This window comes from Dipodomys merriami, unplaced genomic scaffold (assembly GCF_024711535.1).
Source record: "Dipodomys merriami isolate MVZ:Mamm:240054 unplaced genomic scaffold, mDipMer1.0.p SCAF_19, whole genome shotgun sequence".
NCBI classification, from domain to species: Eukaryota; Metazoa; Chordata; class Mammalia; order Rodentia; family Heteromyidae; genus Dipodomys; species Dipodomys merriami.
Window position 1 is genome coordinate 14,677,739 of NW_027203270.1, and position 23,167 is coordinate 14,700,905.

Here is a 23,167-nt window from a genome sequence, read left to right on the forward strand (position 1 = left end):
TAAATATATTTTTATTATCTTTAAATAGTTGTACAAATGTATTGTTGCCATTCAACAACACATTTTTAAATTATTATCTCTTTTTTGTTTTTTGTTTTTTGGGTTTTTTTTGGGTCTGGTCATGGGGCCTGAACTCTGGGCCTGGGCGCTGTCCCTCAGCTCTTCAGCTCAAGGCTAGTGCTCTACCACTTGAGCCACAGCGCCACTTCTAGCTTTTGTTTTTTCTGCTTATGTGGTGCTGAGGAATCGAACCCAGGGCCTCATGCATGCAAGGTAAGCACTCTACCACTGAGCCACCTTCCCAGCCCTAAATTATTATCTTCAACTAGTTGTACAAAGTGTTTTTAAATAGTGACCATTTATACGTACAGTGCATCTTTTTTTTTTTTCAGTCCTGTAGCTTATACTCATGGCCTAGGCACTGACCCTAAGCCTCTCTGTGTTGAAGGCTAGTGCTCTACCACTTGGGCCACAGTACCACTTCTGGCTTTTTCTGATTATATGGTACTGAGGAATTGAACCCAGGGTTTCATGCATGCTAGGCAAGCACTCTACCAGTAAGCCATATTCTCAGCCCTGTACAGTTCATCTTGATCAGTATTATCCCTTCTATCATTCTCCCTCTGGATTTCATCTATCCCATTTTTACTCTTCAAGTTTCCTAGCTCCATTTATATATATATATATATATATATATATATATATATATATATATATAGAGAGAGAGAGAGAGAGAGAGAGAGAGAGAGAGAGAGAGAGAGAGAGAGAGTATTTGTAGCCACTTCTTTTTTTTTCTGATACTTGGGCTTGAACTCAGGACTTTGTACTTTTTTTTCCCCTTGGCCTGGGCACTGTCTCTGAGCTTCTTTTTGCTTAAGGCTAGCATTCTACCACTTGAGCCATAGTGCCACTTCTGGCTTTTTCTGTTTATGTGGTACTAAAGAATTGAACCCAGGGTTTCATGCATGCTAGGCAAGCACTCTACCTCTCAGCCACATTCCCAGCCCTAAGGGCCTTGCACTTTTTCTCTCAACTTTTCGCTCACAGCTCATGCTCTACCACTTGAGTCATGCCTCTGCTTTCAGTTTGGAGATAACAGTCTTTCAAATTTGTCCTCCTGGACTAGTTCTGAACACCAGTTCTTAGATCTCTTTGAGCCACTAGCACCTAGCAGTAGCAACATTGTTTTAAGTGAAAATAGGACTGTGGATTTAGCTCAGAGATAAGAATACTTGCTTAGCATGCTTGTCACCCTGGTTTTGATCTCCACCACAAAAATAAAATCATATAAAATAGAATAAACTGGGCATGGTGGCAGATACTTACAGGCCCAGCTCCTTGGAAAGCTGAAGCAGGATGATTACTTGAGTCTGTTAACTCAAGGCCAACATAATGAGACACCCAAAGCAAACCAAAATGAACAACTGTGTACCAGTGGCTCATACCTGTAAAACTAGCTCCCCAAGAGGCTGACATCTTGGGATCACCCTTCAAAGCTATCCCATAGGAAAGTCCATGAGACTCTTATCTCCAATTAACCACCAAACAAAAAGCTGAAGTGGGAGCTGGGGTCAAGTGGTAGAGCTCTAGCTTTGAGCACAAAAGCTCAGGGAGAGTGCCCAAGCCCTGAGTTCAGGCCCCAGGACTGTCACGAAAGAACAAGAACAAAAACAAATAAGAGATAAACAGAGGAAATTGATTTTTAAAATATATTTTATTTATTTCAGCAGATCATTTCAATATATAATCCATAGTGATATAATTTATATCCCATATTGCATACTTTACAACATGATTTTAGATATACAACACACTTCAGGTTACACTACTTAATGGTAGGTGTCCAATAGCCACATGTAGGCTGAAGGTATGGCTCTTATGGTAGAGTGTCATGTCTGCCTAGCAAACACAACCCCAACTTCATAATCCAGTACTATAGAGCCAGGCATTGGTAGCTCATGCCTGTAATCCCTAAATACTCGGAATGCTGACATCTGAGGGTTACAGTTTAAAGCAAACCCAGGCAGGAAAGTCTGTGAGACTTTTATCTTCAATTAGTCACCCAAAAGCCAGAAGTGGAGCTTTAACTCTAATGGTAGAGAACCAGCCTTGAGTGAAAAAACTCAGAGATGCTACAAAGGCCCTGAGTTCAAGCCTCAGGACCAAGAAAAAAATTCAATACTATGAGAAAAGGAAGGAAGGAGGGATAGAAGAAGGAAGGAAGGAAGGAAGGAAGGAAGGAAGGAAGGAAGATATTTGTTAAGCAGTAGGCTAAGACTATGCCTACTGTCAGCTTTACTAGTTACTGAGAAGTTATTCTCCAAATATTTTTACTAACTTAAATCTATAAGCCTTCCATAGGAGTTTGTATTTCTTCACATTCCCCCATTTTTGTCAATCTTGATATCAATAAACTTGTAAATTTCAACCCTTCCTACAGGAATGGAATAATTTTTCATTGTGGCTTTAATTTGAATTGCTACCCTTTGTTCTCTTAGGAGAAAATATGTGTACACAGCTTAGAGAAGCCTTGCCATAAATATTCGAGGGATTGAACAAATGGCCTCAGTTTTACCATTTGCAGAAAGGAATACTGGGATCTGCCCTGCCACCCAGAGGAGGCAAGGCTTTTTATGGTGGCAAGTCAGGAAAAGCTCTGTGTCCAGTTCTGGGTGGCATGCAAGTGTATAGTGAGATGGGGTTCTGACTCATTGGAGACTGAGGAGATGGGGGCAGAAACTTGATTCCCTTTAAATGCTGGGCCCTAGCACCAGGAATAGGTAACCAAGTAGGCAACATGTGCCCACCACTCCTGTCTTCCTCTGCTCCAGCCAATACCAAGATGTGAAACAGATATAAGGCATTAAAAGGCCTCAAACCCTAGGAGACTTTATTGTGATGAGTTCAGTTTCTAGTGTTCCAATAAAGGCCCTACCTTGCTCTCCACCCCCTCAGTACCCCCTCTTAACCTTATTGGCTAAGCCAGTTTCCATGGAAACTGTCAAGTTCAAAGGGATACTGTAATATGTTCATCCCTGCCTTTCCCCTCATTTCCAGTAAGCCCTTTGGGGCTAAGTGAGAAGTTCTGAGCACTAAGGGAGCTCCAGGAGCTCTAGATAAGCTTTCATCCATTCATTAATCCTCTCCCCATCCCATTCCTACCCTCCTTTCTCCATTTTCTGTCTCCCCCCTGCAGGCCAGCCAGCTTGGTGTGTACAAAGCATTTGTGGATAACTATAAAGTTGCTCTGGAGACAGCTGAGAAATGCAGCCAATCCAACAACCAGTTCCAGAAGATCTCAGAGGTAGGCCGCTCCTCTCAGTCCCTGGGGCCCTGGGAGTAGCTTGGAACCTTCCAGCCTGTGAATAAGTCTTCTCCTTTGCTTGCCTATCAGGGAGGCTGTTCCCCTTGTGGGTAACTTTTGGCCTGACATTTGCTTTCTTGCACTTGACATTTTTCCTCTTAATATAAAAATATTGATCAGTTTGATTTTTTTAAATTCCATTTCAGGTTAGAAAGAGGAACAGGCAGTGTTCTCCTATGCTGTGGTGACCTTGAGCAAGTTATTTCTTTTCTCTTGGCCTTTGTTTCCTCCCCTGTAGAGTGGTCTGCTGGGATTTGTCCCTGCAGATAGACAAGTTCCATCTCAAACTTGCTAGATGAGAATCAGTGTGACCCTGTTTAAAATGTGGGTGTCTAACTTCCTTTCCTGCAGCTTCTCATTCAGAGGGCTAGGTCTGAAAGCTGGGAGGGGCTGGCAGGGAGGTAGAAATCTTTACTCTAACAAGGTACTAAGTAATTTTTTATAGAAGATCAGGAAGGAGGATTCAGGAAAGTCTGGACTAGGTGATCTTTTAAAATTGTGGCAAGCCAAGCGCCAGTGGCTGATGCCTGTAATCCTAGCTACTCACAATCTAAGGATCACAGTTCAAAGCCAGCCCAGACAGAAAAGTCACTGAGACTCTTATCTCTAATTAACTACCAGAAAAGTGGAAGTGGTGCTGTGGCTCAAGTGGTAGAGCGCTTGTCTTGTGCTGAAGAGCTCAGGGACAATGCCCAGGTCCAGAGTTCAAGCCCCACAACCGACAAAAAAAAAAAAAAAAGATCCATGCTAACCCTAAAATTGCAGTCTTACAAACAGACAACAGGACTACTTCAGGAGAGAAGCAGCCCTAGACTGTCCCTGCTATTATAGCTAAGTCCTCCCCACGTGCTCCTCTGCACCCTTGCCATTGGCACTTCTATCTAGAGTAGCTAGGAGGGGCTGCTGCTATAGGATGCTTCAGGAGCACAGCCCAATTCATCCTTTATCCAAAAAGGCCCCAGAAATACCCCTAAGCCATCAATCAACTTTACAGGAGATACCTAGCTCTAAGCCCAAACCCAAGGCAAAAGAACCTCTGGGGATTTTTTTTTTGTTCTTGCTTTTGTTTGTTTGTTTGTTTGTTGGTTTGTTGTGGTGAGGGAGCAGTTCTACAGTTTTAGAAGTCCTGCCTTAAAGGTTCCCCCTGGCTCTTTTCTTTCCTTAGCTCTGATGCTAGAATAGTTAGTGAATCTCAGAATAGCTTTCCTGAACCTGCTAGGGTTCTGTCTGAATTTGGAAACAACCAAGAGAACATATAAGAGTAGGACAGATAGAAGTGAACATGTCAGCTTGATTATTAGAAAAAGCCAAATTGGAACATGTAAGTTTGGGTCTATAGCCACATGGGACTTGCTAACACTTCGTCATTGGAAGTAAATATATCTCTTGAATCCCTGGCTGAAACAGGAAGCCACAGGTCCCTCCTAACCATGGTGGCAGAGCCTGCCTTTGTAACTGAAGATACAGAGAACAGGCCTGAGCTTGGTTTCCTCCCCTCAACTCATGGATCAGATGAATCATCCCCTGCCTGAGAGGATGGGGAAAGGGCTAGGGAAGTCCCTCTCTATGGATTCATGAGACTGGAGAAATGGTGCTTCCCCTCATGGCTCCCAGCTTGCCCTAGGAACAAACTGGAATTCCCTAATCTGTTCACAGGGCTCTGCTCAAGTGCCTGGAATCAACATAGCCTAGGGAGTGTCCAGAGTATAAGATCCCTACATAATCTTCGTTGATTGGCCATTCTGTATGCAGTGGCAGGAGCCCCTTAGAGTCTGCCCACCCCAGAGTGCAGAGCCAGGCTGTGGCCCTCTGCCAGGTGGCTGTTCATCCTGACTCACTCTATGACGATGATGCCATTCGTGCTGCCGTTGCTTCCTGCTGGCGCTGCCATTTAATTACTGCAATTAGGCCCTTTTCCTCTACAGCAGGAGTGATTTCATACCTCTAGGCTGCACTGGAGGGGGCGTGGAGCAAAATTCCCTAAAGGTAGGAATTCAGTGAGAGACATAGCCTAGAGAAGCTGAGTTCCACACACACCCCCATACACACACACACACACACACACACACACACACACACACACACACACACACACACACACACACACACACACACACACACACACACACACACACACACACACACACACACACACACACACACACACACACACACACACACACACACACACACACACACACACACACTAGCTCTGTCTCTGGAGGTTTACTCTGTCTAGAAACAGCTGGAGACAGAGTAGGAAATGAGGTCTTTCCTGCTGTCTGGGCATTTCCATCCCCTAGGCAGAGCAGATACCACCTGGGTGTCTGACCTTGGCCTCACCTTGGCCCCTGCCTTTCCTGGACACTTTTCTTTCAGGCTCTGTATACTCAGCCTGCCAAGGAGGGATTGCATTTCAGCTCTAATTGTTGGCTGCACTTTCCTGTTACCAAAAGCTGGACATCTTCTTCTAAAGAAAATAGGTTACACTGTCCCTGGAGACTGTTTCCAGCACTCACTTCAGGGTACTTAGCAGAGCTTCAGAAGGGGTGGTGAAGAGTGTCAGGTTGGCTGGAAGCAGGCTGAGTCCCTCCTGAATAAGAACATGTGGTTTGGACTGACCTGTGGAGCTCAGCATCCCTGCCCCAAGTCTGCCTCCTCCTTGCTTCCCTGTGCAGGTGTGCAGCCCTCCACTGGCTCAGGGCTGCTACTGCTCCCACACCTGGTGCCTGTAGGTGCAAACCCTGACTTCCCTGGCTTAGGTGTATGCATTCCTGAGAAGTGGCTGCTGAGGGCACATGTAGTGGGGTCCTGCTATTGGCCATGTTTAGGGAGGCCCTTAGTTATTTGTGAGGGGCATCAGCAGGCGGGTGTAAGAAGTTCCTTTTATCACCGTGCTTCCTACCACCAGTCGTAACTCTGGTACCCAGCATCCTCCTGTGGCCCCCACTCTCACAACTGGACTCTGGAGTCTCCAGGGATCCAGATGATAAAGCAGAGGTGGCCTGTGCCCACAGGTCTCCTTTGTCTCCTTGTATTTGCACTCCTGGCTTTCAGACCCCCTCTTCTGCCGTGCTCACCATTGAGGGAGGGGCGGGGGGGAGGGGCACACTCCAGGTAGTGATTCCTCTCCTCCCTCTGGCAGGAACTCAAAGTGAAAGGGCCCAAGGACTCCAAGGACAGCCACACATCAGTCACCATGGAAGGTACTTGGGGGGAGTGGGCTGGTTTACAGTCACCTTCCTTTGTCTGGTTTTGTGAGCTACAGATTGTGTTGCATTGCCCTCCCTGTTTGCGTGTGTGTGCACGCGCAAGCGTGCATCAGTGTGCTCGTGCACATGAGGAATCCAGCCTCTCCTCTCTAGGCAGCGGGCCAGCTACAAACGTGCTCCTCCTTAGGATGCCAGCAGGCGCTCCATCCCTCCTCCTTCCCTCCCTCCTCCCACTTTTCCACGCGCCTCCTGCCCTCCCCCTTGCTGGAGGAGCACTTGCAAGGAAGGAAGCGGCTGCTTGATTCTGTGCAGCAGCGGCTGTGCAGCAGCGGCAAGGTGGCTGAGTGGCCAGGCTACTGAGGGGAGCCAGGAGCCGGGAGCTTGGAGCGATGGCTGCACGCCCCAGCTGCAGGCACCGAGGCTGCCATGGAAATCCTCTTCATCATTCGCTTCTGCTGTAACTGCACCTATGGTAACCCAAGCGCCCCTCCATGGGAGGCGGTGTGTCTTAAAGCCACCTGGGGGTTGGCTGGAGCCGTCTTTAATATGGCCAGCAGGATTTGGGTGGGGAGGTGCAGCTGGGAAGGGAGGCTGGGCAAGTGGCTGGACCTGCATGCATTCTTCTTGGAGCCGGGGGTCAACTGTAATTGAAGTGTGGGGGGCACTTAGGATAGGGTGACTTAGAAAGGGAACAGCAGGGCTAGAGGAGTCCCCCCACTCTCTCTCTCTCTCTCTCTTTCTCTCTCTCTTCTCTGTCTCTCTCTCTGTCTTTATCACACATACACACACGTACACATACACACACACATATCTGTGGGGAAACTGGTGGCTTAACGTGTATGTGCATGACAGGATTTTGAGCAACTTCCTGGAGAGGTGAAAGAGAGAAAGTGGCAGGCTGTGCCTACAAGCAGAGTAGCCCTAATGGCAAGGAGAAGGGCAGCAGGGGTCAGGCAGAGAGCATGCCAGCCAAGGCTAGAGAGAGAACTTGGGAGTTTCTTTGTTTGGGAGAAAAGAGGTTGAACAGCCCGGGTATTGTGTGCTCGCTGCACATGCTGCCTTCTCTCAGGACTATGCCAGGAGGGTAAAAGGAACTGGCTTGTTCCCTAAAGGTTTGCTTCTAGCCTCTAGTGACCCTTGGGACCAGGTTTCCACACTTAGCATGGAAGGCTGGCTTGAAAGAGGGGGGTGTGGCAGGCTCCTGCTTTGTGAAGGACACACACACACACACACGCACATGCACACACACGCACACGCACACACATACACACACACACAAACACACCCTTCAGCGGGAAAGACCCAGAGTATCGTATCGTCCATGTAGCTTTCTCAGAGGGGGCCAAGGGTTCTGGAAATAGGCATGGGACATCAGCCAGGCTGATGTTTAAGCTGACCTAGGCAGAAGCCAGTGGGCACTGCTGTCCAAGGCAAGAAGTGCCATCAAGGATGACCTGGGCTGCCTTTGGCAGGCATGGAGGGCACATGTTGCCTCCAGGCCAGCTACTGGGGGCTCTTGTAGGTGGGAGCAGCAGGTGGCTGACTTGAGGACCTTCCACTTCCCTCTTACCAGGCATTTTGTTTGTACCCTTCGCCCTCACTGTGCTTGCTTATTTCCGTGGTAACCTGGCGCCGCTTGTTACAGGATGAATTGAGGGTGGTGGCAGTTTTCTAGAAGAGAGATGAATGAGCTTTCTTGAGGCCCTTTTTCAGGCCATTGTGTCTGGGGGGCTGTGTCAGATCATTGTCCCCTTTGCCTTTCTGGTTGCCCTGGGTCAAAGACCACTTGTGGTGGAAGCAGCCTAGAAAGCAGCTCTTTGCAAGACAGAAGCGCCCTTGTGGTCCCTGCCTCTCAGCTGATTCCAACAGACTGGAATCAGAAAGAAAGCCGGACTTGAAATTGGACTGTTCAGTGAGCATAGGGAAAATGCTGTTTTTTGTCTGACTAGGAGTTGGTCAAGTCTCAGCTCTGCTTTAAAAAAAAAAAATGTATGTTGAGGGAATGGTCAGCCCTTTGTTTCCTCTTCCCTCCCCAAAAGGAAGCTTAGTCTTAGTGAAGCATCTGAGGACCTGGAGCTCAGGGTTTCTTTGATTCCTATGATATTGTCTTTGAAGTCAGTTTCAGTGCAGAGAATAAAGAATGAAGGAACCTGCTAAGGAAAGGGCTCTCCCTGGTAGTGGGAAAGGCCAACTTACCCATCCTGGAGTCCCTTTCTGAGATCCTTTCTGTGGTTCATGGAGTTTCTTCTCTCAAGGAAAAAGATGGCTCAGTGTTAGGAGCATGGGTAAAGTGACATTCTAAACCCAGCCACCATGTCCAGCTTTGTGATTGTGAGTAAATTTCAGGTGTCTATACCTCTGTTTCCTCAACTGTAAAGTGGGTCTTGTGAACATTGTTGCCCTTTTAGTCACAGGAAATAATGTACATAAGGCAGTTAACTCAATGCTGTTAGACACAGAGTGACTACCATACAAACTGGAGAGACAAGCTTGTTCAGGGAGACTGGCTTGCTATGGTATAGTTGGTGGTCTGATTTTTGGACTCCGCAGGTGTTGTTTGCAAAGGCCCTGGTCAGGGAAGCCTTCCTGGAATTAGGGAGAGATAAGCATAGCCACTTGTTGGCTGGCCAGACAGAATAGAATGGTGAGGAGTGGGGAAAGTGAGTTGCCTAGGGACAAGAAGAAGATTGTCAGAGCTAAGAATAGGTAAAAGCCAAGAGCTCCTGGGGCAAGGTTAAATGTACAGGGCTGAGGGGAGCACAGATAATGGGATGCCCTTCCTCTCCTGGTTTCTTCCATACCTGATGGTGATCCAAGGCTTTTCCCTGTCCTTCACTCTCCCTACTTTTTGTCCTAGCCACCTTCCCCTTGTCCCCTATCCCAATCCACAAGACTCATTCCACAGCCCTTTGTCATATGGACTATTAAGGTGACGGCAGACATATTAATAACCCCTTCTGAAATTTGATCCACCATTTGTGCTGGCTTCTGAGCTTAGTTAGCAACTTCTTCCTTCTGGAACCTGGGAGAGGGAGGGCTGGGAGAGCTGACACCGCAGTGTCAGCTTTCTAGGGGGCTGGGACTCTGGGCCCACCCTGGCACCTGTCTGCTGACCTTGTACTTCCTTGTGGGTCTCTGGGGTTCTCTTGGTATAATTCTCCCTGAGGATGGGCTGGTCCACAGGTGGGTGGGCCTATCCCCTGAGTTTTATCCTCTCTGTCCCAGGATTCCACAAAGTTGGTTCTGCCTGTTTTAGCTCCCATAGCCCATAAGCAGGGTCTCTAGAAATTGCTAGATAAGAAATGGCTATAGATAAGTCATAGGAAGTGTGTTTGCCTAAAGCAGCCGTTATCAGTCATTATTACACATCGGTATCAGCAAAGCAGCTTTTTAAAAATGCTGCTGCCCTGTTTTGCCCTGCGGAGATTTGGGTTTAGAGGATGGGGTGAGGACAGGCATCTGTTACTTTTAAGAGCTCCCCCAGTGGTTCTAATGGGCAGCCAAGCAAAGACTGCAGATAAGGCTCTTGGCACACCGCTGAGACCGCATCTTCTTCTTAGCTGGCAGCTGAAGTGTCTGCCTAGCAATTCCCAAGGTATTTATATCTAGGGCTTCAGGGGACTCTGGTTAGGGTCTGGCTGGAGCATGAATGTCATCTTGGGAATCTATTACAATGTCATATTACTAAGCACCCAGTGAGGGTCATCCTTCCCAGACCAGCATCCTGTCTCATGTTGCTGCTGTGGCAGGAAGCCAAAGCTTATGACCCCATGGACTGGTGCATCCAGGTGCAGGACCAATGCTGAAGCACCATGTTGGGAGGGGCAAGGCACAGCTGTCTGCTGGAAAGATATTTGGAAGTATTAGGCTGCCAGCTGCCACCTCCACCTGTTCTTGCTGAATCCTGGCAATCCTCATTTGGTGTCTGGGTCACAGAGGGGCATGGCACAGCGGGACTAAGCTGAGCTTGCATTATCCCAGCCTGCTTCGGCTCCCCTCAGCCTGGCCCCACCTGAATTCCTTTAGGACATCTTTGTTCCACAGACTGCTACCAGCTTGAGAGTTTTCATAGAGATCTGGCCTGCCTCTGCCTTTGCTATTCTGTTTGAGGCTCAAGTTCACATAGAAGTCTTTGTTCAACTGGGTGCCAGTGGCTCACACCTGTAATCCTAATTCCTCAGGAGGCTGAGATCTGAGGATAGTGGTTTGAAATCAGCCCAGGCAGAAAAGTTCCCCATGAGACTCTCATCTCCAATTAACCACTCAAAAAAAAAAAAAAAAAAACCACAGAAGTGGAGCTATGGCTCAAAGTGGTAGAGTGCTAGCCTTGAGCAAAAGAGCTGAGAAACAGCACCCAGACCCTGAGTTCAAGCCTCACAACTGACAAAAAAGAAAAAGAAAAGAAAAGAAAAAAGAAATGTCTTTGTTCATGAGATGGGACCAGGTATATGGATCAGATTGTAGTCAGTGTTCCCAGATGGTCCCACCTTGGACTGGAGGAGCATGAGAATTATGGGCACCAAAAGATGCCACTCCTGGAAAAATCCCCATGTCACCCTCTTCTATCCTAGAGCCCTGGGAGTGCCCCACCCAGAGCAAGTTGGACCACTATGAGGCATGGATTAGTGTGATTGGGGCATATGTACATGGGAACATCTGCTTTGAGCCAGGCCAAGGCCAGGATGGGCAGGCAGGAGAGATGGCCCTCAAAGAAGTTATATAAGATGGAAGTTGAGATAGGTGGCTCTTGCTACTGTGCATCTGTCTTTCTGTTGCTTGGCCTGCCTAGGAGTAAGAGTCAAGTACAGGTTGCCACAGAATCTACTTTGGCTTCCTGCAAGTGGTATTCACATGGGGAAGTGAAGTGGGTGGGAGATGAAGCTGGTCACCAAGGTCTTGAGTGATTCCTATACTTCCTCATCCTATCTCCTCTCCCTGCCCTCCCAACAGCTCTACTCTACAAGCCGATTGACCGAGTCACTCGGAGCACGCTGGTCCTACATGTGAGTGTCAAGCCCCCCGAACAGCCAAGAAAGGGTTAGGAATTTGGTGGAAGGGCGTAGGAGTCACTGAGACTTCATTTGGGGAGTTGGGCAGAGAGAGGGTCCTTGGGCCCTAACTGCACCTGTCTGGCCTGCAGTAACCATGGCAACCTGGCCAGGGCCTAAATATAGCTTGGCTACTAAGCTTGATATTTGGCCAAATGCTTCCTAGGAGGCAGGCACTTCCTACTTCCCCATCATAGTCTCCAATGTCTTGCAAGCAGGTACAGGATGGTAGAGGGCATCTCTCCCAGCTGTTTGTTAAGATGAGACTTCACCTGGCCATCCCCACCATAGGGGGAAAAAATCATGATTGCAACAAGAATAAAGGGAAAGTTCTACTTTCACCCCAACTGTTCTGACTCTTCATTTTTAGTTTAGATTTTACAGGCAGGATCAAATTAGAGCATGGGTTCCTGAGTGCCCCACTCAGAATTCTTCTGATGAGAACTAAGTAAATGTCCACCCAGAACCACTTGCCCCTACAACGCGCCACCCCCATCTTTTCCCAGGACCTGCTGAAGCACACACCTGTGGACCACCCAGACTACCCACTGCTGCAAGATGCCCTCCGCATCTCCCAGAACTTCCTGTCCAGCATCAATGAGGATATTGACCCCCGTCGGACTGCAGTCACAACCCCCAAGGGGGAGGTAAGCCCAGGACCCTGCAGAACACTGCACAGACACCATACCAGGAATGGCAGAGACCACCCAGGCTCGGAAGTGTCCCCTGAAAACACTTAGAAGTGGTACAACAACTACCCTTAGGGGCTCTTCTTGGTGGAAGGTGGGGGCAGCACAGTGAGGGAAAGCAATATGAAGAAATTGGGGAACAGTGACCTGTGTGGGTCAGCAGCCTGGCCCAGATACCATGCTTTCTATCCAATAGAGGTAATTAAGTGGCATTTAGGAATGAAGGCTGGCTGTGTTTATGTTCCTTTGTTACATTTATGAGCTTCCAGTGTCTACTGGGAAGGGAATAATGAGGGACAGTGTCTGGAGCATGACTAATGGTGCATGGAGATGTCTGTGTGCCGTTCCTAGCCCTGGTTTGCGACACCCCAAGTGCCAGTAGTTTGTTTACTCTAGGGATATCTGAAAAGTCTCCAGAAAGCTTCAAATACCATCAGTTTCAGGTTGTCTTCAATGTATCCTTTCCACATTATCACCCACAAAATGTAGCATATGTAGGTCACACAGTTTATGGTGCAGACAGGGAAGGCCAGGCCAGATAGTGGCAGCTCCAGAGAAGCATGCTGGCCCTGAGGGAGTCAGGGAGGAGACTCCCCAAGTGAAGTGCTCCTCACTGTCAGGGACTGCTACTACCCCAGTGGTGGAGTCCCAGGGTCTCTCCTCTGCTGAGGGTAGTCGAAGAATCTACCGAGAGCTGGGATAAGCGTGCCTGAGTGGATCTGTAGGTCAAAGTTTAGCTAAACTTTCCTTTTTTTTTGGTCCAGTCATGGGGCCTGAACTCTGGGCCTGGGTGCTGTCCCTCAGCTCTTCAGCTCAAGGCTAGCACTCTACCACTTGAGCCACGGTGCCACTTCCGGCTTTTTTTTCTTATTGCTTATGTGGTGCTGGGGAATCGAACCCAGGGCCTCAGGCATGCAAGGCAAGCGCTCTACCACTGAGCCACCTTCCCAGCCCTAAACTTTCCTTTTTAATTTTGGTACTGGAGATTGAACCCAGGGCTTCCCTGCATGCCAGGCAGATGTTCTACCAGTTGAGCCACATCTCCAGCTCTAGAGTAACTTCTTAGGTTTGATTGAGGGTGGATACAAGGGTGAAGATGTTCACGCCAAGACAGAAAAAAACAACTCATTCCAGACCTGGGTCCATTTAGGAGAGAGCTTGCTTGCTTGCTTGCTTGCTTGCTTGCTTTTTCTTTCTCTCTCTTCCTTCCTTTTTTGGTGTCAGTCCTAGGACCTGAACTTGGCCTGGATACTATCCCTGAATTTCTTTTGCTCAAGGCTAGCTCTCTACCACTGAAACCACAGCTCCAATTCTGGCTTTTTGGAGGTAGTTTATTGGATAAGAGTCTCATGGATTTTCCTGCCCAAGCTGGCTTCAAAGCTGAGATTGAAGCCCAGCACCAGTGGCTCACGCCTGTAATCCTAGCTACTCAGGGGGCTGAGATCTGAGGATTGCAATTCAAAGCCAGCAGGAAAGTCTGTGAGACTTTTATCTCCAATAAACCAGTAGAAAACTGGAAGTGGTGCTGTGGCTCAAGCAGTAGAGCACTTGCCTTGAGCTGAAGAGACCAAGGACAGCACCCAAGCCCAGAGTTCAGGCCCCACGATGGACAAAAAAAAAAAAAAAGAGCTGAGATTGATCCTCAGATCTCAGCTTCCTAGGATTACAGGTGTGAGCCACCAGTGCCTGTCAAGCTTCTATTTATTGGTAACATCTTATATGTTAGGGACTGGCCTGTTATACATACACCATCTTGATTAATCTCTCCTCACAAGGCAAATAACATCTGTATAGCATGCATTGTATGGATGATAAATCAGATTGTTCAGGGAGGTTGCCTGGGATCATAGTTGACAATGGCAGAGGCTCAATTCAGACCCACAGCTCTAAAACCAGTGCTATTAACCAGCAGTCAACACAGCCTGCCCCTTCAGTCCTGCTCAGCTGGGTGGTATCACCAGGGCAGGCCAGGCCCTCTGCTGCACTCCTCTCTGAATAAGCTGGGGGCTTTGTCGTCTTTCTCAGACACGACAGCTGGTGAAGGATGGCTTCCTGGTGGAAATGTCAGAAAGCTCTCGGAAGCTGCGGCATGTCTTCCTTTTCACAGATGTCCTCCTGTGTGCCAAGCTGAAGAAGACCTCCGCAGGGTGAGTGTGCTCCTGGGGAGGGCAAGATGAGGACTGAACTGCAGAAACCATGCTCTGCCCCTGGTGGATGGAGCCTGCAGCCACCTGGAGCAATCTGTATTTGGGCTTTTTTTTTTAATAATGTATTCATTAATTTTATTTTACTGAATAACCTTTTTTCCCTAAAAATGGATCATGTTTTTAATTATAAAGAAAATATAAGGATATTGCAGAAAAACCCAACATCCACCCCAACAGTTAACAGCTATATTTCCTTCCAAGGTTTTTAATACTCCTGTTGTTTTTTCATGTGGTTGTAATCAGAGTGAATGCTCAGTTTGGGGCTCTGCTTTTTCTATTTTAGATCATAAGCATTTTCCCTGTTGCAGCCTAATCTTCTTAAATCATCATTTTACTTTCCTGTACGATGCTACAAGTAGATATGGCATAATTTACTTAAGCATTCTCCTCTTAGTAGATATCTCAAAATTTCTTCCAACCGTAATTCAGTGAATATTCATTAAATCTGCCATCATTTATTGAGGTTTTATGTCATGCAGGATGCCAGGACAAACTCTTGGGTCTTTACTTCTGTTCCTTCCAAGAGCTCCACGTAGTAGTTATTACCCCTCTCTCCCAGATCAAAGTTTTGGAGAAGGTAAATAAGTTGCCCTCGGTCATACAGCTCCACGTGAAGAAGATGGGAATTAAAATCCTCATCTACTTCCATCAGAGTATTGGGGGTCTGCCCTGTGCCACAAGCAGAAAAGGCTGTACATCGTTTTACTTATTTTCCTACTTACATTGATGAATTACTTCCTCCCTGTCTTGTACAGTGTGTCTTATAGTACAAGGGGAGACAGACCATGGGTTCACTGTGACATTAAGGAACCAGAACAAGGGTAGAAGTCTAAGTCCTAGAGGAACTTGGAGAAGAGGGGATCATTAGGAGCTTCAATAAAAGACTTTACCCTGTGGAACCAGATCCCATTCAAGATAGTTCCAAAGCAGAGGTGGCAATAAGCACACAAACCTCTGCCTTCAGTTCTTTGCCCCTGGCAGACATTGCTAATCAACCATGACACTCTTTCTCACTAGACTTTGATGTAGCTTTATAATCCTCAGTCCAGTGCCCTATAGCTTCTACTGATCAGATTTAATATTTAGAATAACATCTGTAGCCAATACTTACCCTAAAGAATAATGAATGTAAGCCTCAGTTTGGATAGGCTAGAGGAGAGAAAAGAATATGGGATGGGGAATAGGAAAAGTATGAGCTCAAACAAGAAAGAGTCACTTTTTTTGATATGCAAGTGATTTAGGATATTTAAAAACAAGGTCCTACTGGATCAGAAAATTGGTAAAGTGAAGAATAGAGCCCTCACTGCTGGCTGACTCAGTAACCAACTCTTCTTACTCTATCTGTGTGTTTCCTCGAAGGCAGGGATCATTTGTGCCTCTGATGAGTTCTCAGTAAATCTCTTTCAGGTTATTTTTGGTTCGGGGCCCAGCAGTTCTGGGTTGGAGAGCCTCCCTCTTGGCTCATGCCTCCCTTGCTTGGCTTGTTTGCAGAAAGCACCAGCAATATGACTGCAAGTGGTACATCCCCCTGGCCGACTTAGTGTTTCCATCCCCCGAGGAGTCTGAGCCTAGCCCTCAGGTGCACCTCTTCCCAGACCATGAATTGGAGGACATGAAAATGAAGATCTCTGCTCTCAAGAGTGAAATCCAGAAGGAGGTGAGCAAAGCCTGGCACCTGAGCATGACACTGTTTTGACTGGGACTCTTTGAGCTGTGTGTCCAGTGGGTTGGTTTGTAAGGTATGAGTGTGTATGGGGGAGTCAGGATGAAAGCATGTATAGCTGCTGGAAAAGCCCCTTACTAAGGTGGAGCAGCTCTGAGACTCTGAGAGATAGAGCGACAAGGAGCCAGTGCTCAGTATTTCGTGGGCTTAATGTTGGTAATTTCCTGGAGAACAGTGGTAGTTGACCACTATAGAAAAAGAAGCAAGGGAAGAATAACAGGCATAGGACATATGCAAGAAAAAACTAAGCCAGGAGCTGATGGCTCCTGCCTGTAATTCTAGCTACTCAGGAGGCTGAGATCTGAGGATTGTGGTTCAGAGACAGCCTAAGCAGCAAAGTCTGTGAGATTAACCACCAGAAAACCAAAAGTGGTGTTGTGGTGGAGCACTAGCCATGAGCAAAAAGAGCTCAGGAACTATACCCAGGCCCTGAGTTGAAGAGGTGTGTGTGGGGGAGGGGGAAGGAGAGAGAGAGAGAGAAAGAGAGAGAGAAACTAAAAACAAAATTAGAAACTGGCAGATCAAGTAAGCACATAGGAAGAGAGGGTACTTGAGTTTTTCTCAATTAACATGCCTGACCTACAAATACTTGTAAAGCTCTTGCTTTGACAGAACTGAGACTCTTAATTCTGACACACATGAGAACATTCACAAATATTCATCCTTATAATAATTCACAAAAACAATCTCAATTTTTAAAAAGTAATAATAATTGGTAGCAGCCAAGTTATGTTTACAGACATACTTCAGAACTAAAGCACATATAGGCCAGGTGCCAGTGGCTCACACCTGTAATCCTAGCTATTCAGGAGGCTGCGAGCTGAGGATCTAGGCTCAAAGCCAGCCTATACAAGAAAGTCCATGAGACTCTTATCTCCAATTAACCACTAAAAAAGCCAGAAGTAGATCTGTGGCTCCCGTGATAGAGTGCTAGCCTTGAGCAAAAGAAGCTCAGGAACAGCACCCAGGCCCTGAGTTCAAACCCCAAGACCAGCACCAAACAACAACAACAAAACTAAAGTATTAATTACATGATGAGAAAGTTAAAACTTTGATGTTAAAGAAATTGTGGCTAGGAATTTGGCTTAGTGATAGAGTACTTGCCTAGCATGCATGAGGCCCTGGGTTTGATTCTTCAGTACCACATAAACAAAAAAAAATTTTTTTAAGAAATTGAAAAAAAGAAATTGTGAACTACTAAATATAACATGCAAATGGGTGATGTCTTGGTTGGCCTGGTCTCTTTGTTGCCTGTCTAGGCTTGGTTTAGACCTCTTCTTTTTTGGGAAGCCTTCTCCACAATCCCTACTCCCTGTTCCTGGAGTTCATGTTGGCTTGGTTTTCATGTACTGATTACAGTTGCTTGGTCTGTTGTTTTGTTGTTGTTGTTATTGTTGTTTTTGCCGGTTGTGGGGCTTGAATTCTGGGCCTGGGCGCTGTCCCTGAGTTCTTCAGCTTAAGGCAGGTACTCTACCTCTTGAGCCATAGAGCCACTTTCAGTTTTCTGGTGGTTAATTGGAGATAAGAGTCTCTCACTTTCCTGCCCAGGCTACCTTTGGACCAAGATCCTCAGATCTCAGCCTCCTGAGTAGATAGGATTACAGGCATGAGCCACCAATGCCCAGCTTGGTCTGCTTTTTCTCTTCCTTACTGTTACTGGAGCCCCAGTGAATGTCTCTCTCTTTTCCAGTCCTGTGCATAGTACTTAGCATATAATAACATAGTGTACACATGGCTGGACAGCCTCTGAGGAAGGAAAAGATTGGTTATTTGGGATAGGTGGATGTTCTAGGACTATAGTTTATCTAGGGGCATACCAGCCCAGAGGAAGCTCCCTGACCAGCACAGGTGTTCTCCTCCTGAAAGGTTGGGAGGAGCCTGCTTTGGTTGAGTCTGTTTCCCCTTCTTTCACTGCTACTGTCTCCACTCTATAGATGTCCTGCATGCAACCCCCCGCCACACATACACAGGGGTTGTAGGGATGAACCAAACACATCACAGAGCTCTTTTCTAGGGCAGAAGGCAAACAGATGTGATACTGCTACGGGACACGAGTCATTTGACAAGAGTCACTGCATAGGCAGAGGTCTTGTTTCCTGAGTCACTGAAGGAGCAGAAATTTATTGTTGTTTTTAAGACATGTCTCAGTATGTAGCCCAGGCTGGCTCTCAAACTCATTATCCTCCTGAGTACTGAGACTACAGCTGTGAATCAATACACCCAGCTGAATCTGATTCTTTTTTGTTGTTGTTGGTGGTGGTGGTGGTGGTCATGGGCCTGAACTCTGGGCCTGGGTGCTGTCCCTCAGCTCTTCAGCTCACAGCTAGTACTCTACCGCTTAAACCACAGTGCCACTTCCAGCTTGTTCTGCTTTATGTGGTGCTGAGGAATCGAACCCAGGGCCTCATGCATGGGAGGCAAGCACTCTACCACTGAGCCACCTTCCCAGCCCCAAGATTGATTCTTTTAATAATAAATGTCATTTTTCTAGTTATTAATATAATACTGGCTTTTGATGATTTAAAAAAAACGCTCACAATACTGAAGTTAACAAGATAAAATTTACCTCCCACTAACAGTGTGAGGTCTATTTTAGACTTTTGTATGCTTATATGATACATGGGGGAGGGTGCACACATACATATAAATATATTATAAATATATTTGATTTGGAGGAGCAGTACTGAGGTTTGAACTCAGTGCCACTTGCCTGCCAGGCAGGTACTCTATCACCAAGCCACACCCCCAGCTCCTTTTAGCACTGGGGTTTTTGTGTTGTTGTTGTTTGTTTGTTTTTGTTTGTTTGCTGGTATTTTGGCCAGTCCTGGGGCTAGAACTCAGGGTCTAAGCACTGTCCCTGAGCTTCTTTTGCTCAAGGCTAGCATTCTACCACTTGAGCCACCTTCCCAGCCCATCTGAAGATTTTTGAAGCACATATCTGTTGTATTTTTAACATGTATCTGTTGTACCTAGGACTTAATATATGCAGGTGACTAAAGAACTATGTAGAGATCTATTACCACTGAAAGATTTTCATTGCCTCTAGTTACCTAGAAAAGGGGACTTCCCAGAGCCAATCACGGGACAAAAGGAACAAGAGGAGCACTTGGGACACAGCATTATTGAGGTTTCTAGAGAAGTATGGAAAGGAGAGCAGCTTTAGATTGGCCAGTTCAGATAATATTGAGAGCCTCTGGATTTGGGGGTAATTCAGTTGTCTGGTCCCTACCCCTGGTGGTTTGGAGCAGAGGAAGTTCTGGCTTGGTGTGCGAGTTAGATGCCAGGGTAGTTGGGGATTGGTCCTTGGCTCAACTCAGGAAAGTACACACAGGAGAGCTGGTTAAGCATTGACCAGCCCTGGAAGGCATGGTTCTCCTCACCTTGCTAGCTATCCCAGATGTGAAAACATATAGAAAATACAAAAACAGTGGCTGGGAAGGTGGCTCAGTGGTTGAGTGCTTGCCTTGCATGCCTGAGGCCCTGGGTTCGATTCCTCAGCACCACATAAGCAAAAAAGAAAAAAGCCGGAAGTGGCACTGTGGCTCAAGTGGTAGAGTGCTATCCTTGAGCTGAAGAGCTGAGGGACAGCGCCCAGGCCCAGAGTTCAGACCCCATGACCAGACCCCCCCCCAAAAAAGAAAGAAAATACAAAACATAATTAACACACAGGGGGATGTTGTGCTTATCTGCTGAGTGAGAAGTGGTGTCTGAGTGTGAGAGAAACCATCTGTGCCTCATCCCCTGCAGAAAGCCAACAAAGGGCAGAGCCGGGCCATCGAGCGCCTCAAAAAGAAGATGTTTGAGAATGAGTTCTTGCTGCTGCTCAATTCCCCCACAATCCCATTTCGGATCCATAATCGAAATGGAAAGGTCAGAAAGGATATCCCCTTCTTTATTCTAAGGCTTCCTACTACCTATGGCCCCAGAATTGGGAATCTGGGCCCTCACTTCTCACGAAAGCTGCCATAGTTCCAGCCCTGGACTCCCTCTCCCTGCTGATGGGGAACCAGTGCCCTCTGCTGGTCATCACTGGCACTGGCATGCCTATTTGGCTTCCCAGAAAGGTCTTCTCCAAGCTTGGGGGGGGGGGGGGGAGGGGCAGGGGAAGACTTGGGTAAGATGGCACCTTGTTGGGGACTCCAGAATCTGGAAATCAATTTGAGCTAACAGAATTCTCATCTCCTTTCTTCAGAGCTACCTGTTCCTACTCTCCTCAGACTATGAGAGGTCAGAGTGGAGAGAAGCAATTCAGAAACTACAGAAGAAGGGTAAGTAAGGTCCTGCTCTGCCCTGCCCTACCCTACCCTACCCTGCTGTGCTTCGTGCTACCCTGAGGATGTCCATGGCAGGACAGTCCTATGCATGTCCAACCCTTCTTACATCTGGTATCTTCTCCTTTCTTCAGTCCTCATAGCCACTGTAAGATGCCAGGGAAGGTGGCCCTTAGATTTTTGTTTACTGAACAATCAAAGAGTTGCAGTGATTTGCTTAAGGCATTTGACGAATTAGTGATAGTAGACCCAGAGCAGAGGACAGAGAGGTCATCCTAACTTAATCTTGCTTTCATCCTTTTACACTTACACACTGAGCCTCTTCTCTTGGCTCTCCTTCCTACTGTTGTCCCTCTGCCAACACCACAACTGCACCTATTCAGATGTCTTTACTTCCACATCCAAATCTGTTTCCTGGCAGAATTCCTCCAAGGAAGAGTAGCAGGTAGGCCCCCTGGGTTGGGCCTGATGCCCCTCCCCTTCTCTTTTGGCTCCTCCTACAGATCTCCAGGCCTTTGTCCTGAGCTCAGTGGAACTCCAGGTGCTCACGGGATCCTGTTTCAAGCTTAGAACTGTACACAACATTCCTGTCACCAGCAATAAAGATGGTAAGACCTAGAACCCAGGGTTGCCCAGCTAGCACATCCAAGCCCCCAGGGTACTGCTGAGGGTGTCAGTAAGGACTCAGCAGGACTTAAAGCTATATGGCTTAACTGTGCTCAGGCTGAGACTGTTCTGTTACCGTGTACACAGAGTTCCCAGTTGGCCCCCAGGTCCTCCTTGCCTCACTCTGGCTTGAGAGAAGAGTGTGCACCTTGACCCAGAGTGTGGGGATGGTTTCTGGTTTGTGAGAAGTCTGACAGTGGCAGCAGAGTCTAAAGTGTGGGCAGGAGAACAGGAAGATGGTGGTGGATAAGGGGATCACATATGAAAAATCAGCCCAGAAGTTTGGAGGAACCAGATCTTGGAAGGCCTTCAATGGCAACCAAGTGAGTTTGGAAGTCATTCATTAACTCCAGGAGGAGCCTCTGTGAAGCTTTTGAATAGAGAGATCTATAATCAGGCTGGAAAGTAGCCCAGAACAGGTGAAAATTATTAGCTATGTTGTCCAGAAGTGTGCTATTCTGTGAAAGGGATTTTTGATGCCTTCCTATCTAGCTTTTCTAGGGCCTATCATATCCCAAGCAGAGCCAAGCTGAGCCTGCTTTCTTCGTTTAGCACCAAGGGACTGATTAGTTTAATTCCATTTTGAGAAGTTAGAGGAGGGAAGCCATGGTAGGTAGGAATTCAGAGGGCAAGAAAGTATGCTGAGAATTGGTACCAAATATTAGACTCAGGACTGTAGGGATATATGTAGGCTGGCCTTTCAGGCTGACCACAGCTCAAGTTGGAAGAGGCACAGTGGGCTTTGGAAATTTTTTTCAGCCTGCCACCAGGTGGTGCTGTGGGACCAAGACTCAGACAGTCTCACTCTTCTCTTCCTCCCCAGAAGCTTGGGGTAGAAGAGAAGATGAGGCCTGGGAAGTTGGCTCAGTGGTAGAGTGCTTGCCTTGCATGCCTGATGCCCTGGGTTCGATTCCTCAGCACCACATAAGAAAAAAACCGGAAGTGGTGCTGTGGCTCAAGTGGTAGAGCACTAGGGACAGCGCTCAGGCCCAGAGTTCAGGCCCCACGACCAGACCCCCTAAAAAAAAAAAAGAGAAGATGAGCTTCTCATCCACCACCCCTACCTGGGGCTTTTTTCTCTTGCAGATGATGAGTCTCCTGGACTATATGGCTTCCTTCATGTCATCGTCCACTCTGCCAAAGGGTTTAAACAGTCAGCCAGTAAGTGCCTTTCTGAGTTGTAGAAGTTGGGTGCCTTTGCTCATCTCTCACTTAAAGCCCCTATAGACCTGCTCTGATCTGCACAGGCCGGTACCTAAAGATGTGGGGCGTTCCCCTCCCCCTTTCTTTGAACCAGGTGAACAACCCTACCCTGCCTTTTTTCTCCATCTACTCTCCCCTGAGCCCTCCTTCCAGGAATCTGAAGCTCTGGAGCTTCTGACTCCTCTAACTCTGTATCTGCCAGGTACCCATTGTCTAACCTTGGGCAAGCATCTTAATCTCTGAGCCTAAGCTTCCTTCTCTACGAAAGGCCATCATACCTGTCCGTACCGCCCTGAGAGTGGGCTTGAATGTGACCATGGATGTCCTACACTACCACACCCTCCTTTCCTCCCCTGCTCTGTCATCATCTCCTAAATGTGTAGATTAGTAACACAAGTTTCTAACATTTCACAAAAATCTGTTTATGGGACTTTCTTGCATAGGCTAGGCTAGCCCACTACTACTGAGCTGTACTTCCAACTCCAATTATATCTACTTTTTAAACCACATGAAAGTCTGAGTCTGTCTAACCCATTTGCCAGGTGAAGAAACTGAGTCACAGAGGTGATAGGACTTCAAAATCAAATCAGATCAAGAACTCTTGTCCGCCTCCCCTTCCCACTTCCTTCTCCTGCTCTCCAGCAGGCAAGGTCTGCCCTTGCAGTTCTCTACAGGCACCTCACTGGGTGTTATTGTTGGCCACCTGCACCATCTGGGGAGCCTCCTGTCCTCCTGAGGTGAATTGGGCACCCCCCTGTTTCTCCACCAGTGGGGAACAGTACCT

General features: G+C 47.3%; 1 protein-coding gene across 6 annotated transcripts in view; it reads left to right on the forward strand.

Moving 5' to 3' along the window:
- The window catches only part of Abr (ABR activator of RhoGEF and GTPase), a 206,439-nt gene that overhangs the window by 144,150 nt on the left and 39,122 nt on the right, over positions 1-23,167 (forward strand). For all 6 annotated transcript variants that reach the window (XM_070027409.1, XM_070027411.1, XM_070027412.1 and 3 more), the window contains 10 exons: positions 3,197-3,304; positions 6,510-6,570; positions 11,527-11,579; positions 12,131-12,271; positions 14,339-14,460; positions 16,012-16,177; positions 19,991-20,113; positions 20,436-20,511; positions 21,018-21,122; positions 22,267-22,341. In XM_070027409.1, coding sequence (XP_069883510.1) covers positions 3,197-3,304; positions 6,510-6,570; positions 11,527-11,579; positions 12,131-12,271; positions 14,339-14,460; positions 16,012-16,177; positions 19,991-20,113; positions 20,436-20,511; positions 21,018-21,122; positions 22,267-22,341 — 1,030 coding nt within the window. The remainder of the gene's footprint in view (positions 1-3,196; positions 3,305-6,509; positions 6,571-11,526; positions 11,580-12,130; positions 12,272-14,338; positions 14,461-16,011; positions 16,178-19,990; positions 20,114-20,435; positions 20,512-21,017; positions 21,123-22,266; positions 22,342-23,167) is intronic.